This window comes from Gallus gallus, chromosome 1 (assembly GCF_016699485.2).
Source record: "Gallus gallus isolate bGalGal1 chromosome 1, bGalGal1.mat.broiler.GRCg7b, whole genome shotgun sequence".
NCBI classification, from domain to species: Eukaryota; Metazoa; Chordata; class Aves; order Galliformes; family Phasianidae; genus Gallus; species Gallus gallus.
Genome location: NC_052532.1, coordinates 120554899 through 120569192, shown reverse-complemented (window position 1 = coordinate 120569192; position 14294 = coordinate 120554899). Strand labels below are relative to the sequence as shown.

The following is a 14294-nucleotide window of genomic DNA, read 5'->3' as shown; positions in this document are numbered from 1 at the left end:
CTTTTTTTTTTCTTAGCTCACTTTTAAACAGCAACTTGCCTGCATCCTAGGTCTGCAAAGTGAATGAGAGAGGGGTCAGTGCTTTTGCCCTGAGAAAAAATCAGTGTGCTTCTAGCTATCAAGTTTGACCTGGACTGCTCAGTTATCCAGAGCTTCTGAATACAGGTGAGATCAAATAGCTTTGAGACTCTTATATTTCTTGTACATTTTGCTTTAAGAATAAGACTTTTTGTGATGATAATCTTGGATCTTTGTTCTGATGCTTAACTTAATCTTCATTAAAACCAATATGAATTTCATCTGAAGCCTGAACTTCGTTTGCAAATCGGCTCAAACTTCAATACATTTGTTCTCTAGTTTTAAATTTTAGTCAATATTCCCCTTCAAGTAAGGAGAAGGAATGTCATGGGACGTCATTAAGCTTCTGCTCATTATCTGCAGGACAATGTATAATTCAGATTTCCCTTTTTGTCTATGATAAGAAACTGCAACTGCTGTTGATTTTTACACTCCTGTTGGGTCCTCTTAGTAGAACTAATTAGGCCACAGGATTTTGAGTTTCCTACTTGCTTCCTAATGGCTTCTCCTTTTGAGTTTCTGAGAAGTGATATGATAGCATCTTTATACTCCAGGGTGATCTGCACCCTAGCTGTGCGCTTGTATTTTCCACCTTCCTTTATTACAACACTCTCCCCACAGTCTTTCTGTGCAAAACCGGAGGCTGCTTGCTTTGTTTATTTTCTACACAAAAAGTGCAAATACTCTGTGTAAATGTATGCTTTATTGACTGCACATTGCATGAACTAACTTTCATGCATCATTTTTCTACAGATTCTTTTTGGATTTACATGCAGTTCCTGAACTGAGTGTTGAACAATCTGCGTGTTCACACCTTTTCAGATCTTCTGTTTCCTTACTTTTGCAGTACATTTTTGGGCTCAGGAATATTAGTCTGCCTTAATAAGCTCGAATGTCTTCATCCTATTCTCTTTCACTATAACTTTGCTGGTTTCCCAGTGTTACTACATCCATTCGATATTGATTCCTGGCCCAAGCATTGCTGTCTACCAGCAGCCATTGCCAGAAGTGATTCCAGCAGTTCTGTATAGGGCTTAACCTTGCATCTCTGAGCAGGCTAAAGATTTTTGTCTGCTATATATTTGAAACAAATTTATTAGAACGGAAAGGCTTTCTCATTTCTTTCTTTCACTTAATAGAAATAGTTTGTCCTGTGGATGTAAAATAGCACAGACTTAAGCATGTACTGCTTTGTCTAAATTTGATCTTCTTGTGTCACCGCTTGGCAGACCAAATTCAGTGTTGATTTACAGAATTGTTGCTCTGGCAGTCCACAGCCAAGTTCTCTTTCACTGCATTGGTCGTCTGTGGCAGCTTTATCCCACTTTCTGCAGAGTGAGTCTTTTAGCTAATGAAATCTCTAAATCATCTCTAAATCCTTACCCTTGACAACTCCAGCTCTGGCAATAAGACAGTTTTGAAGAGCTGTCCCTCTACAGGTACCAACCTGGAAGTTATAATTTAATGCACAAAGTTATTTTTTGTAGAGTATCTTGCTCCTTCCTCCTTCATTTCCTCAGCACTACATAGAAGACAATCTGTCATAAACCAATGTTTCATGATTCTCAGTACTCTGCAGTCCCTGTTTCTAAAAGAAAACAGTTCTGGATGAAGCTTGTGAGTTGCAGAAAGTTGAAATATTAGTAGGCAGAAGACATCAAAGTAAAGCCTCTAGCATTGGAAGCACCCATCCATCTGATGTGCGGAAATCAGACCCTATAGCCAGTAAGGATATAGAGCAGGTATGTGTTTATTGGTGACGCGCATACACCCTGGTGCAAGGGGGATCGTTCCACCTAACTTGCACACCATCCGAAGAAATCGTGCTATAGATATAGGTGAAACTAATACATAATCAGTAGTTGACAGGAATTCGGATACATATTCACTACATTCCCGAGAGCCCATTAGCATACAGTCCCTCCCCCCCTTGCGCGTGCGTAGTAGGTCGTGATGATGAAAGCTCATAGTCTTCCTCACGAAGGCTCATAGTCTTCCTCACTGCAAACTTCTGACCCTGAAGGGGGGGCATCCCCTGAACTGGTTTCAGCTTGCACTTCAGACATCTAATCACCTCCCTGCCAAATGTTTTTGAGCTGTTCTCCGGTCCTTATCTTTATGGCCTTCATTCTCCTTGTTATTCTGGACCTAGCGCCTGTGAAAGTGCTTGGAATCCCTTGTTTTCTAATACTTTCTACATAAACTATCTCTATTTGCCCCTTATGTCTACCTTGTGAAGCTGCTTTCTCTTTTCTTGCTATGAAGCCCTTCTTTCTATACTGCAGGGACCTGATTTTGCCCTTCACATCCATCTGATCTTTATGGAGGAAGCTGTTCCTAGCTCACTACGTCTCCAGCCACATTTACATTCTAACACATTTTATGGGTGTAGATAGTAACTGTATGTTAGTAAGTATGGTTGAAAAAGGGAGAGAGTCAGGAGGCACGCTGCTGGAGAAAGCTACTGAAACAACTTGCAGGTATGGAAATTTCATCCAAACTAAAACAAAAGGAGCACTTCTTCAACCTTTGTTTATCGGAGAAGTTAAAGCTTAGCGGCTGTCATTCATATGGCTTGCATGTCCACCAGCTTGGCCTAGCTTACACTTGTCTGCCATAGCATGGCTCATCTAAATTTAAAAGATGAGGGAGGCTTGAAAGGACGGCTGGCTGCCCAAAGGACCTGCAGCCTGATTTCATTATAAGTCAGCTATAAATCTTTACAAGATATTTTTGAGGCAGCTTTGTCTTTCTGTGACTGATAAACTGAAGGCTTAATTATTTGGGGCAGCAGCTATTACATTCGGATCGAATGCTGCTGGTTCATCATCTCTGTAAATCAGGCTCTTGACAGTGCTGGTTCTGAAACCCAAACTTCTGAATGCTGCAGTTCAGCTTTCAGTGGCTTCTATCCAGAAAAAGAGCAGGATGTGCCACTTCTGCTTAGCTTAGCGCATGTCAGTTGGCATGGTTGGGGCAACGTTTTATTTTGCTTCAGTGGAAGGGCTACGTGTTCAGTGCCTGTCTGTCATGAAATTGCCATTTTGCCGAACTGAAGGAAAAGCAGCAGTATCTTGGACTTGTATCTGAACTATTGCCTGATTTTTAGTGAATGTGACAGACTCTCTCTTAAAGGCAAATCAGCGGTACAATATCCAGAATGCTTGCACAGCACTATGTCCCAAATTCTTATCCAGCTCCATTATATCTAGGAAGCTTTTTTCCATACCTTGAGAAAAGGCCAACTTTGCACCTCGTCTGTAAGCACTTAAGGGTCTTTTGTAATGGAAAATGATTGTTTACCAGGAACTTCCAAATGCAGCCTTCATAGAAAGCAATTTAATGTATGTTTCACATTCTTGTTTTTCAGCCTTCTTACCCGTGGAAGGCCCTCATGGTCCTTGCTTGGTATTTTTCTGTGAGTTTGCCCAGAAAGTCAGGGTTTGGCAGGGAGCACAGCTGGTTTGAACTCATGCACCTAGGGGAAAGGGTGTGGTTCAGTTAGGAGCTAAGAAGAGCCCTTGCTTGTGGGAAATGCTGGGTTGTTCCCTTTGCTCGTGGTCTTCTGGTTGGACCAGAACAGCAGGAAGTGAATTTGCTGAGCCTGGATGGAAGTTGTGCTTGCTCGAGTCTCCAGTCGTTGTGATTGCACTGGGACCTGGAGATGTGGGTTGTGAGAAACTATTGGTCAGCAAGGTAGTTGTTTGAATGTTTGCTGTGCCCACTGTAGAATACAGGCATTTAGGATTGACAATGGTGATTCCCCTGGATTGGCTCACTGATGGCCAAGTCTGGCATTTTTAAGGGGTTTACTGATATTGTGTAAGATATCCTCCAAGTCGTGTGTATGTATTTGAGTATGTCTTTAAGGCTTCCTTTACTGCTGTTAGCATAAAATTCTATTCTAGCCTCTCTCTTTTTATTTCTTTGCTCAAAGTGGTGCTATAAATTGAAGAACTTAGAGGTAGGGGAAGGGTACAGTCATTTTCCAGGTGCCCCCTGACTTGGGGCAGCCCATTGTTTGCCACAGAGTGTGTGGAGCCCTGAGAAGCACTGGTGGTTCTGTTTGGGGCTCTCGTTGCCTGGTTGCTGGAGACATGTTGCCCTGCCCATTAATGTAGGTGTTCATGCTGGAAGAAGGTTTATACTGTAAGCTCTAAGTGTTTTGTACTTGGTCTTAATCTTCAGATATCTAGCTGGCTGGTTTGAGATGAACTAGTGAACACTCATGATTTCCTTAAACAGGGCATGTGAGGAAACAGCATTCAGAATGATAACACTTGTCTGTTGAGCTTTTAGCAGTATCAGTGCTGGTTTTGATGCTATTAAAACCACTGTTTGGCTCAAAGTTACTGTGACAGGGCTTTCATTGAATTTCAGTTTCACTTCAGAGGGAAGAGAAGCGTAGTCCATTGTGAGGAGGAAAACCCCTCAAGTCCTTCTTTACTGAAATAATTACTGACTTGGATGACGATAGACCTAGCTCAAGTGTAGGATCCCCATGTATTGTGGGATGCTGAAAATAGGGTATAAATGTAATATGATTAATAAATACATACAGACTGGCAACAGTCTCACAACAACAAAGGCATTCTGACTACTGAAGCAGACAACAGAGCAGTTATGCATTTATGCTTTCCTGTCTCTTATCCTCCTTTTGCTAATTAAGAAAGAGCAGAAGCAGTTAAGCATTCATTTTATGCTGATGGATTTCTTCTTTGTTTTAAAACCCAGTTGAAGAAGAGCGAGTATCAATGAAACAAAAAGAACAAACGCAATAAGTGGGATGTGTTAGAATTACTAGAGAGAAACATATACCCCAGGAGACAGAGGAGAGTGATCACTGGGATCACATAAGAAATCTTCAGCTAAAACAAAATTCAGCCTCTCTGAGAGCATCCGTGGTGTTCTGTTGCCTAAAAATTAACCTGTTTGGTATTCCAGGGGAACGTTCACTTTTGAACTTGTTGATTTGGAAGTATATGGCATTGATGTCTGATCCCATCTATGAGGGGATGGGTAAGCGCCAGGAGATAAACCCAGAAAGCCACACTACAAAATGGCCCCGTTTGTCCTTGTGGAGTTGGCGGTGGTTATTGTGTTGTGTATCAATCAGTGGAGGAGGGGGGGTTTCTGTTCATCTGGCATCTGCAAGGGTCTGTCTGTAAATGAAGTGGTAATCAGCACTGGGACAAAGAGGTGTATGGTGGTAAAGGGGATGGTAGGGCACCTTTTCAGTCAGGAAGGGTGTTAAGGGAGCTGCTTATTTCTGGGGGAGGAATACAAAAGTATGGTTTATCTGGTATGGTTTTTGCAGGATGTGCTTTGCAGTCATTATGGATGGCTGTAGGTACTTTATATTCTGCATTGCCAAGCGCGTGTATTTTCCTCTCCTCCTCTTAGCGGTGGTGTGAGGAGCACAGGAGCCCTCCTTGTGGCTGAAGGAAGAGCACAGCAGATGCATATAACGCTAACAGCTGAGAGAGACATGCTTCCTACCAGCAGTGATTGAAACCAGAAATGGAGTGCACCATTAGCACCATGGGGTGCAACGCTTCCGCGCATTACAGTAAACATAAATATAACGAAACAGGTGAGTGCTGCCATCATCTCCCCATCCGAGGTTGTTCTCTCCATAGCACTGCAAAAGGATTGCAAGGTATTATTTCCCACCAGTCCAGTTGCCAAACGCTTGCTGAGATAAAATTACTTCACAATTATTGTCTTTATTTAAAGGAGCGCATAACTTTCAGATGCCAGTTGAGGTCGGGGGGCAACTGCAGAGCACCTCTAGCATCTTACACATAGGGTTGGAAAAAATTCATACAGGGTGGAAGTCAAACTTCAGATATGCTTACGTTGCTCTCACTGGCAAAGTGTATAGGATGAAGGATTGAGGGGGCCTTTGGTGGCCTTTCACAACATGAGGTTCCTAAGAAGACTGCCCCAGTTTCCCTGCTGCTGGGTGATCCTGATATTGAAATGGATGCAGTAAAACAGAGCTACTATAACTTTTACTCTACAACTATGACTTTCCAAATTGATCTTCTGCCGTACAAGATGTGTGGCCTGAAATTCTCCCTGCAAGCCTTTGAGACTTGATGGAAGATCCTCACGGTACTTGCATAAAGGTTCAATTAAAAACTTGACGTATTGGCCCCCTGCTTTTCAACACAGCACACTCCAGTTTTGAGCACATGAGGGCTTTGCATAGAATCGTGGAATCATACTATGGCTTAGGTTGGAAGGGACCCCAAGGATCAGCAAGTTCTAACTGACCCACCACAGGCAGGGCCACCAACTTCCACATTTAATACGAGACCAGACTGCCCAGGGCCCCATCCGGTCTGGCCTTGAACACCTCCAGGGACAGGGAATCCACAGCCTCTCTGGGCAGGCTGTTCCAGCACCTCACCATTCTCTCTGTGGAGAACTTCCACCTGACATCCAATCTAAGCCTTTCTTCTTTGAGCTTAAAACCATTCCCCCTTGTCCTATCACATTCTATCCTTGTAAAAAGTCGATTCCCCTCCTGTTTATAATCCCCCTTTAATGTAATGAGGTCCTGTAATGTAATGACCCCTGTAATGAGGTCACCCCACAGCCTTTTCTTCTCCAGGCTGAACAAGCCCAGCTCCCTCAGCCTGTCTTCGTGGAGGAGCTGCTCCAGCCCTCTGATCATCTTAGTGGCCCTCCTCTGGACCCTCTCCAACAGCTCCCTGTCTTTCTTGTACTGGGGGCTCCAGACCTGGACACAGTACTCCAGATGGGGCCTCACGAGGGCAGAATAGAGAGGGACAATCACCTCCCTGTCCCTGCTGGCCACCCCTCTTCTGATGGAGCCCAGGATACCACTGACATTCGGAGCTGCAAGAGCACACTGCTGGCTCACGTTCAAGAGGCAAGAGGGCTCCAGCTTTGGCTCAGAAACCCTTGTTCTGACCTTTTGTGCTCGAGGTTTGATGTTAAAACAACATTTGCATGTCTTCTGGGAGCTGTGGTAGTCTAAAGAGATTATTATGCTAAACATCCCTGATTGAAAAGGAAGGTACAGGGGTTCTTCGTCTCTGGTCCTGCATGTCATGCACGTTTGTGTACGTTGTGTGCTTGCTTCATAAGGTCTTGCCCTCTCCAGTTGCTGGATGGCAGTCTTTCTGCTTGTCAGCAGAAGTGAAATCATGCACGACTGTCATTATATCTGAAGCTGTACATCCCTCTAATGCATTAATAATGTGACTTTAACAGGTACTTGCTGGTGGAGACGCCTTCCACAAATGATGTTTTATTTTACAGATACATTGTAGCCTTGTGTGAAAATCATTTTCTGGATTAGTCCTGACAATAACAGCACAGTAATAAGTACAATTTAAAAAGAATAGATAAATAAAAGAGAGGAAATATTCAGTTAGATTTGCAACATTAACCACAGTTGTCAATATATATCTGCCTTATGTGATACCTGTGGGATGGTGCCACGTTAAGTACCCAGGGCCAGACCATTGAGCAAGCCAGATGAGCTTTAATGGGGATTGTTATGGCTCTGGTGCTAGAAATTAGTTTCAGTGCTTCTGCCCCTTAGGAACTCTTCTAACCAGAAAAGCTGATGACAGCCTTGCTGTCAGGTCTGTTGAGGGGAAGGAATTTAGATCCTAGAGGTTATGTACGGTAGGGACTGTGCTCCTAGCCATGTAAGAGCTGTACCTTTTTCATTTAGGAGGGGTGAGATTTCTGCAGTCCTTACTGATTTAGGGCTTGTCTGGACTAGAGAACTTGACTACCTAGTTGTTAGTGGTAAAATAAGGAAACGGCATGCTATTATGACATCTAAAAGTGCTTTTATATATGAAAAAGCTTCTGTAATGTTATGCATATTATGAGAATTGTGCTTCTACAGAGGTCTTTCTTTTCTTAATCTGACAGTTATATAAGTAAGAAATCATTCCCACGCAGGGTGTGCCACTCATCCTGGTCTCATAATACCTGAGATTTGTGATCAGCTGAAATAAGTGATGACTGCAAACCGCTGTTTCTCCAGTGCAGAGCTTTTCTTTGCAGGAAAAAGCAGAAGCATCAGTGCGAATTGTTGGCTGTCATTTATTGCTTTGGTTTGGTTTTAGCATCAGCCATTCATTTTGGCAGCTGCGGCGAAATACCGGCATAGTTAGGATGTTAGTATTGTTTTTCCTTTCCTCTTTCTTTTTTTTTCTTCCACAGGGTTGCAGTGATGATTGTATCAAACCCTGCAGTTCTGGAGAGCATTTTGTGTTTTGTTTTGCTTTTTTTTTCCTGATTTATTTATTTTTTCTCCTAATTATCTGTTTTGTTTTTTTTTCTGCTCGGAAACAGGCAGTGGTTCTTGGAGTGTCAGGAGCTCAGATCACTGTACTCCTTTGGGCCTTGTTCAGTAATCTTGCCCTGCAGCTGCTTTGACTCGTCCTCCCAAGATCAGAATCATACAGACCTTTTTGTGCATTAGGCTGAGCTGTTCAGAGCTGGGTACCCAGGGAGACTCCCTGAAGCCAGGTGTTAGCTGAGGGCTAAAGGCACAGGTTTGACACTTCTGGCTCTGTCTACTTATTTGCTGGCATCCTGTTGAGAGTGTGGGGAAAGAGGGAAGGGCAGGAGATAAGGAACCAGTCAAGAAAGAATTCTGTGTGATCCATTGCTTTCTCTTTTGACAGCCATAAAAGCTACTGTGTTAATCCAGAGGTGGTACCGTTGTAAAAGAGCCCAGCTGGAGGTCCGTCGCCGCTATTCTCTGACTATCTTTCAGTCAATCGAATATGCTGATGAGCAAGAGCAAACACAGGTGTGTAATCTTCAGTTCTTCCTGCACAGGCAGTTCTGTTAAGCCCCTTACGTTAAGTCATTGCATGGGTGATCTTAAAAGAGTCAGCAAGGCAAGCAATCTGCAATAGAGCAATAGAGTTTTCAGTATCTCAACGTATCAGCCCAGGCCTCCCTGAGAGTCAGTACCAGGAATTAGGAACTTACAGGGCTTTGTGTTAAGTCCAGCATCAGTATAAAGTGAGTTAGGTGAATTCTAGCTGCTTCTTTCTCTTGACAATAAAAGAAGCCTAGACAAATAGTCTGGGTGATGGGCAAGGTGAATGACACCCAAAATGTCAGCAGCATGATGTAGCCTTGGAATTTTGTATGTGTTCATACGCTGTCAACCTGCTCATTTAGAGGTAATGCTCAGGGAACATACAGTAGTGTCTGAACTGCCTCTAAATGGGAAACTGGTGGTACTTGACTAAGGAAAGAGAACATTAATGCTTGCTGAATACCCTAAACTGATCAATACGTGTTTGTTTTTTTCCTTATCCAGCTGTCCAACTTTTTCACGTTCATGCTGGAGCACTGTGTTCATCGTGGTGAAGGTAAGGAGAAAGGTCAAAGTAACACAGAGATTGTTTGAAAACCTTATATGGGAAAGGTTAATGTAAGGTAACTTCAGTGTGATGTTTAGAACTTGTGGCACATGCTGGGACTGAGATTTGCTTTCCCAAATATCACAGTGAGAATTTGGTCCTGTTAAGTGTTGGCTCCGTCCTACTGTATTATGAGACAATATACTTTCTCCTTCATCTGGTCCAGCCACAGGCTGTTCAAGGCACTTTGGTAGCAGGCTAAAGCCACCACCAAAACGGTGTGTGGTTCAGTGTTCTAATAACAGCTGTTAGAAACTGTTCTCTCTTCGATACTTTAGAGTGCCTCTACGTGTTCTGCAGCAAAAGAAATGACATTTGAGCCTTGCTGCAAAGCTAAGACCGATGATACGGTTGTCCTTCCTTTGATTATTATTCTTTTTTCCATTGCCACCTCATTGTGCAAAAAAGTATTTAACTTCCTGGGGAGGAAATGGCAAACTTGAAGTGAGCAGCATTTGATTTTCCTTATCTACTACTTCTGGCTGCCGATGGCACACCTCTCTTCACCTTTTTCACCTGAGTCAGTCAGAAAGTTGTAGCGCTGGTCTTAGATTGGTACGGTTGTGTTAAATCTCTATTTTGTTATCATATTAAAACAAATTTTACAGGTGATTTATCTACGTTTTTAACTGTGCTTACTGATAGAAGGAACTAATGGGAGCCTAGTGCTCCAGTGACTTTCTGGTGTTTGGGCATTCTGTTGCCACCACTGCGTGGGTGACCTGGTCCTTGGTCTGGCAGGTATTAGCAGTCATGCTAATGTCTGGAGCAGAGGCCTTATGAAGAGCGGCTGAAGGAGCTGGGATTGTTCAGTCTAGAGAAGAGGAGGCTTAGGGGAGACCGTATTCCTCTCTGTAACTAACTGAAGGGAGGTTGTAGTGAGCTGGGGGTCGGCCTCTTCTCTCGTGTGACTACTGATAGGATTAGAGGGAATGGCTTCAAGCTGCGCCAGGGAAGGTTCAGACTGGACGTTAGGAAATGCTACTTCTCTGAAAGGGTGGCCAGGCACTGGAATGGGCTGCCCAGAGAGGTGGTGGAGTCACTGACCCTGGTGGTGTTCAAAGAACGTTTGGAGAGCCTTCTCCAAGAATTTAGTATATAATGTTCTTAGCAGAGCACAGGTTGCCTGTTCTTCACAGTACGCAATGATGAGAAAGCTACCTGAGGATTTTGTGGGACCTGTCATCCCTGTTCATCTTGCCACTTTTCTCTTTTTAATTGTTCTGTTCCAAATGTCTTTCATTCAGAGGAGGAAGGCAGTCACCATCTCATTAATGCAGTGGTGCTTTTGATGTGGTTGTTTAGGTTGTATTCTGAAACTTTTATCATCCTCTCATCCTCTTTAAGATGTCAGTGCAGTTAGAGTTGCGTTTGGGATGTTACATAGCTGCGTGTATTGTCCTCGCTCTGCTTGTGATTTAAAGCCATTTTCCAGGAGTTTACAGGGTAAACTGTATACACAGTATGTCCAGTGTCTGAGCACTCCTCAGGAGCCAGAGGTGCTTCCTGGTCGTTTGTGTAACGAGGAACATGGCCACTGTCCTGCATGGAGCCTGGGGCCTTATGGGCTCGCTGACCTCAAGGCGAGGCTTCCAGCATCAGAGCGTAGCACAATGTGTCCCTGTGTTCCCTCTGGTCGGTAAAGAGATGCAGAGGGTGCTTCATCTGGTCTTAGGGTGGGTGTCTGAACTCAGTGTGCCTAAGGCTGTTGTCCCTGTCATCCAGTATGGACTGAAAGAGCCAGGACAGCTTTGGCTGGAAGATGACTAAATGAGATGGGTGCTGAGTCCTTCAGAATGAGCCCTGTATGGGGCTTGTGGCAAGCTGAGCTGCTCACAGGCCAGCACACACCAATCCCTGCTGCACTGGGGCATCCATTACAGGAAGAAGTACTGTTTGCTCCCAGATGAGATGTCCTGTGCAGGAAGAACCCTTAAAATCTAGCTGAAAGACTGGCTGAGGAGATGTAAGAGCACTCCCAGGCTTGTGATCACGACTGATTTTTGATTTCTCATCCTAAAGTGGAAAATGGGGTATACTTTGCAGAGTTATGCCCTTTGGGGAAGGAGATTGGCTTTCCCAGCCTGGGCACCTGCCAGCAGGGAGCAGAGGCAGTGAGGATGGCAGGTCTATGCTCAAAGTGGATGGGACGGGTCACCTGCTATGGGCAGGAGGGATGGAGCAGCAGGGGCAGGTGTCTGCGTGGCTGGGGACACTGGGAGGGCTGCTGGCTCTGGAGGAGAAAGCTGAGGAGAGTCTTTGGCCAGAACTGGCAAATGAATGGAAATTAGGGTGGTCTGAGGAACAGCAAAACATGTTTGCAACAAGAGTCTGGTGCAAGCAGCTCTGCAACAGCAACCTCCTGAACACCGTCCTTTAGGGCTCAGGCTCTCTCTCTTAGAATAAGAGATGACAGAGACTGTCTGCAAGGAGCAAACACTGAAATTAGTTTTCACTGTTGTGTATCCAGGGTATGCTAAGAAAATATTGGGTTGAATATTGGGTTTCCCCATGTTCAGGAAAATCAGGAGAAGCTGTTTTTATTTACTTTGTGTCTTCCAGTGGTTTTATGGCAGCTGGCGTTGTCTCCTCGTTGTATCAGAAAGGAGTGCTTTGCAGTCTGCTGTGAAGGAACGCTGCTTAGCTGCTGGCTTTTAAAATATTCAGTGTGCTGCTGGTAGTTAGCCTAGAATTTTTATGTAGAAGATAAAAGCAACTCTTGAAAACCCATATTAACAGCATAATCTGGAACTACAAACAGATGGTCACTGGATGGTCAGCAGTGGCTTCTGAATCTCCTTGCTCTGTAGGAGGAGAAGAAAGTATGTGGCAGGATTTATTCTCATTGCCTAACAGAGCAGACTGCTTCACAACTTCAGTATAAAGTGTTTTGCATCCTGACCACAGCTGCTGCCTGTTAGGACAGTGTTTTTGCCAGTTTTGTTTGTGTTTGTTCCTGTTTTTGTTTAGCACTGGGGATCAGGAGCTGGCTCCTCCAACACTGCGATGAAGAGAGCATCCACTACGTTCTCCAGTTCTATTCCTGTTGCTACAGCTTTATAGGACAGCTGCAGTGTCTACGTTTCTCTTCCCTCTCGTTGCAGTTGCTCGTACTTCCACCGGCTCCGATGTTTCTCCTGGTACGGACTCATATGTAATTAAATATGAAAAGATTGATGTTCCAGACTCCTATCGTGGACCACGACTCTCATTTCCCCTTGATATTTCACATGCTAAGACTCTTCTTAACGCGCTCAAGGATAGACAGGTACACTGCAACTACTTGTTGTTTGTTTGCTTTTCTTGTTTTACATCTCTATCCACTTGCAGCTCCCTCATCAGTTAAATCCAATAAAGGACTGAGCTGGTGCCCAGGAAGATATTTCCACCTTCCTTTCCATTCCATTGCTTTTTCCTGCCAGCCCTCACTGATCACACAGGTACACGGTGAGCTGCTGTAGGAATCTTATCTGGCCAGGAGGTGACCTGACGAAACCCAAAGAACTTCTCAGCCCCTGGGTTTGAATCACTGTGTAGCTGCAGGACTGCCAGTGCTGGGAGGGGCAGGGGTTGGTGGGCATCTCTTCCTGAGCAAAGATTATAGTGATCGTGCAGTGGGAATCTTCTGCAGCTGCCAGTCAGGGTGTCAGTAAGGATGCTGACAGGACTGTGAAAGGTGCCCTAAGGTTCTTCTATTTTTATTTTTCCCCTCAATGTGTTAAAGAGGAATTGAGTTGCAGGGATTAATCACCTTATTCCAAAGTACAGGACCCTGGAGAGAGTGAATATAAAGCATGGCTTGTATGCTAGCATAGATTTCATGAGCTCTGCCCGCCACTGCTTTACATGACACAGTTTTGTTTGAACTCACGGTCATTTGTGCTTAACAGTGTGCTGTATAAGGGATAACAGTCACTCTTTGCTTTCAATTTACTGAATAACATTTTCCCCTAATTTTCCATGAAGGCTGATCTTACAAGTAGCACAGTATAAAGCACATGAGAAATGTACCCATTCAAGGCTTCACCTTGTTGTGATTGGTGTTTTAGTAAGGAAATTATTATACACATTTGGACTCTTTTGTTTATTTCAAGAAAATTCATCTTGACAAGTCAGTCTGTAGGGCATCCATCAGTGCTGGAATTAAATGTTGTAAAAACCACAGGCTGACCAAGCATTAGCAGAGACCAGAAGAGCACTGTTACAGGAGCCAGAAGCTACACCCCCTCTGAAAAGAGTAATATCTTTGGAGCTTGAATGTTTCATTCATCTCATGTCTTCACAATGAGCAGGAAGATAACTCTAAACAAGGCAACTTTTGCTGTAGTTTCCTTCTCTTTATTATTTGTGTAATTTGCTGCAGTATCATTTATGGCCTTTGGATGGGGTTTTGTAGGTTTATTTTTTTATTCATTTGTCTGTTTTTCATTTTGTTTAGAATTAGCTCCTTTTTCTTTGTTGTTGTTGTTAAGCTATGTTCAAGAGATGAACTTAATGCTGTGCTTCTGAGTGCTCCACTGCCCACTCTCTTACTGTTTTTGTACATGGGAAGAGTAGAAACAGGATGCTAGAAATAAAATGGGAAAATATGAACAGCAAGTTTACCAAGGGCCCCTTTTCCATTCACTGGGAAGTGAATGCAGAGCTATTCCTAATTCCCAGCACTAAACCATGCAGCCTATATCCTTGTTTAGAGAGGTCTGTAGTACCAATAATCTGATACAGCTTCCTTCACAATATGTGTGCAGTGTTAATAAAGCAGATTTCGAGCTTCTCCTAAAA

At 43.8% G+C, this 14294-nt stretch overlaps 1 protein-coding gene across 9 annotated transcripts in view; it reads left to right on the top strand.

The window, feature by feature from the left end:
* The window catches only part of PPEF1 (protein phosphatase with EF-hand domain 1), a 29940-nt gene that overhangs the window by 337 nt on the left and 15309 nt on the right, over nucleotides 1-14294 (top strand). For 3 of the 9 annotated variants that reach the window (XM_046903626.1, XM_004934684.5, XM_015272832.4), the window contains exons 2-6: nucleotides 51-165; nucleotides 5482-5671; nucleotides 8760-8887; nucleotides 9410-9461; nucleotides 12617-12780. In XM_046903626.1, coding sequence (XP_046759582.1) covers nucleotides 5599-5671; nucleotides 8760-8887; nucleotides 9410-9461; nucleotides 12617-12780 — 417 coding nt within the window. In that variant the 5' untranslated portion in view covers nucleotides 51-165; nucleotides 5482-5598. Of the gene's footprint in view, nucleotides 1-16; nucleotides 166-4087; nucleotides 4228-5022; nucleotides 5098-5481; nucleotides 5672-8759; nucleotides 8888-9409; nucleotides 9462-12616; nucleotides 12781-14294 lie in introns of those variants that run through there. The other 6 variants (XM_046903607.1, XM_046903634.1, XM_046903630.1 and 3 more) reach the window with 5 other exon arrangements.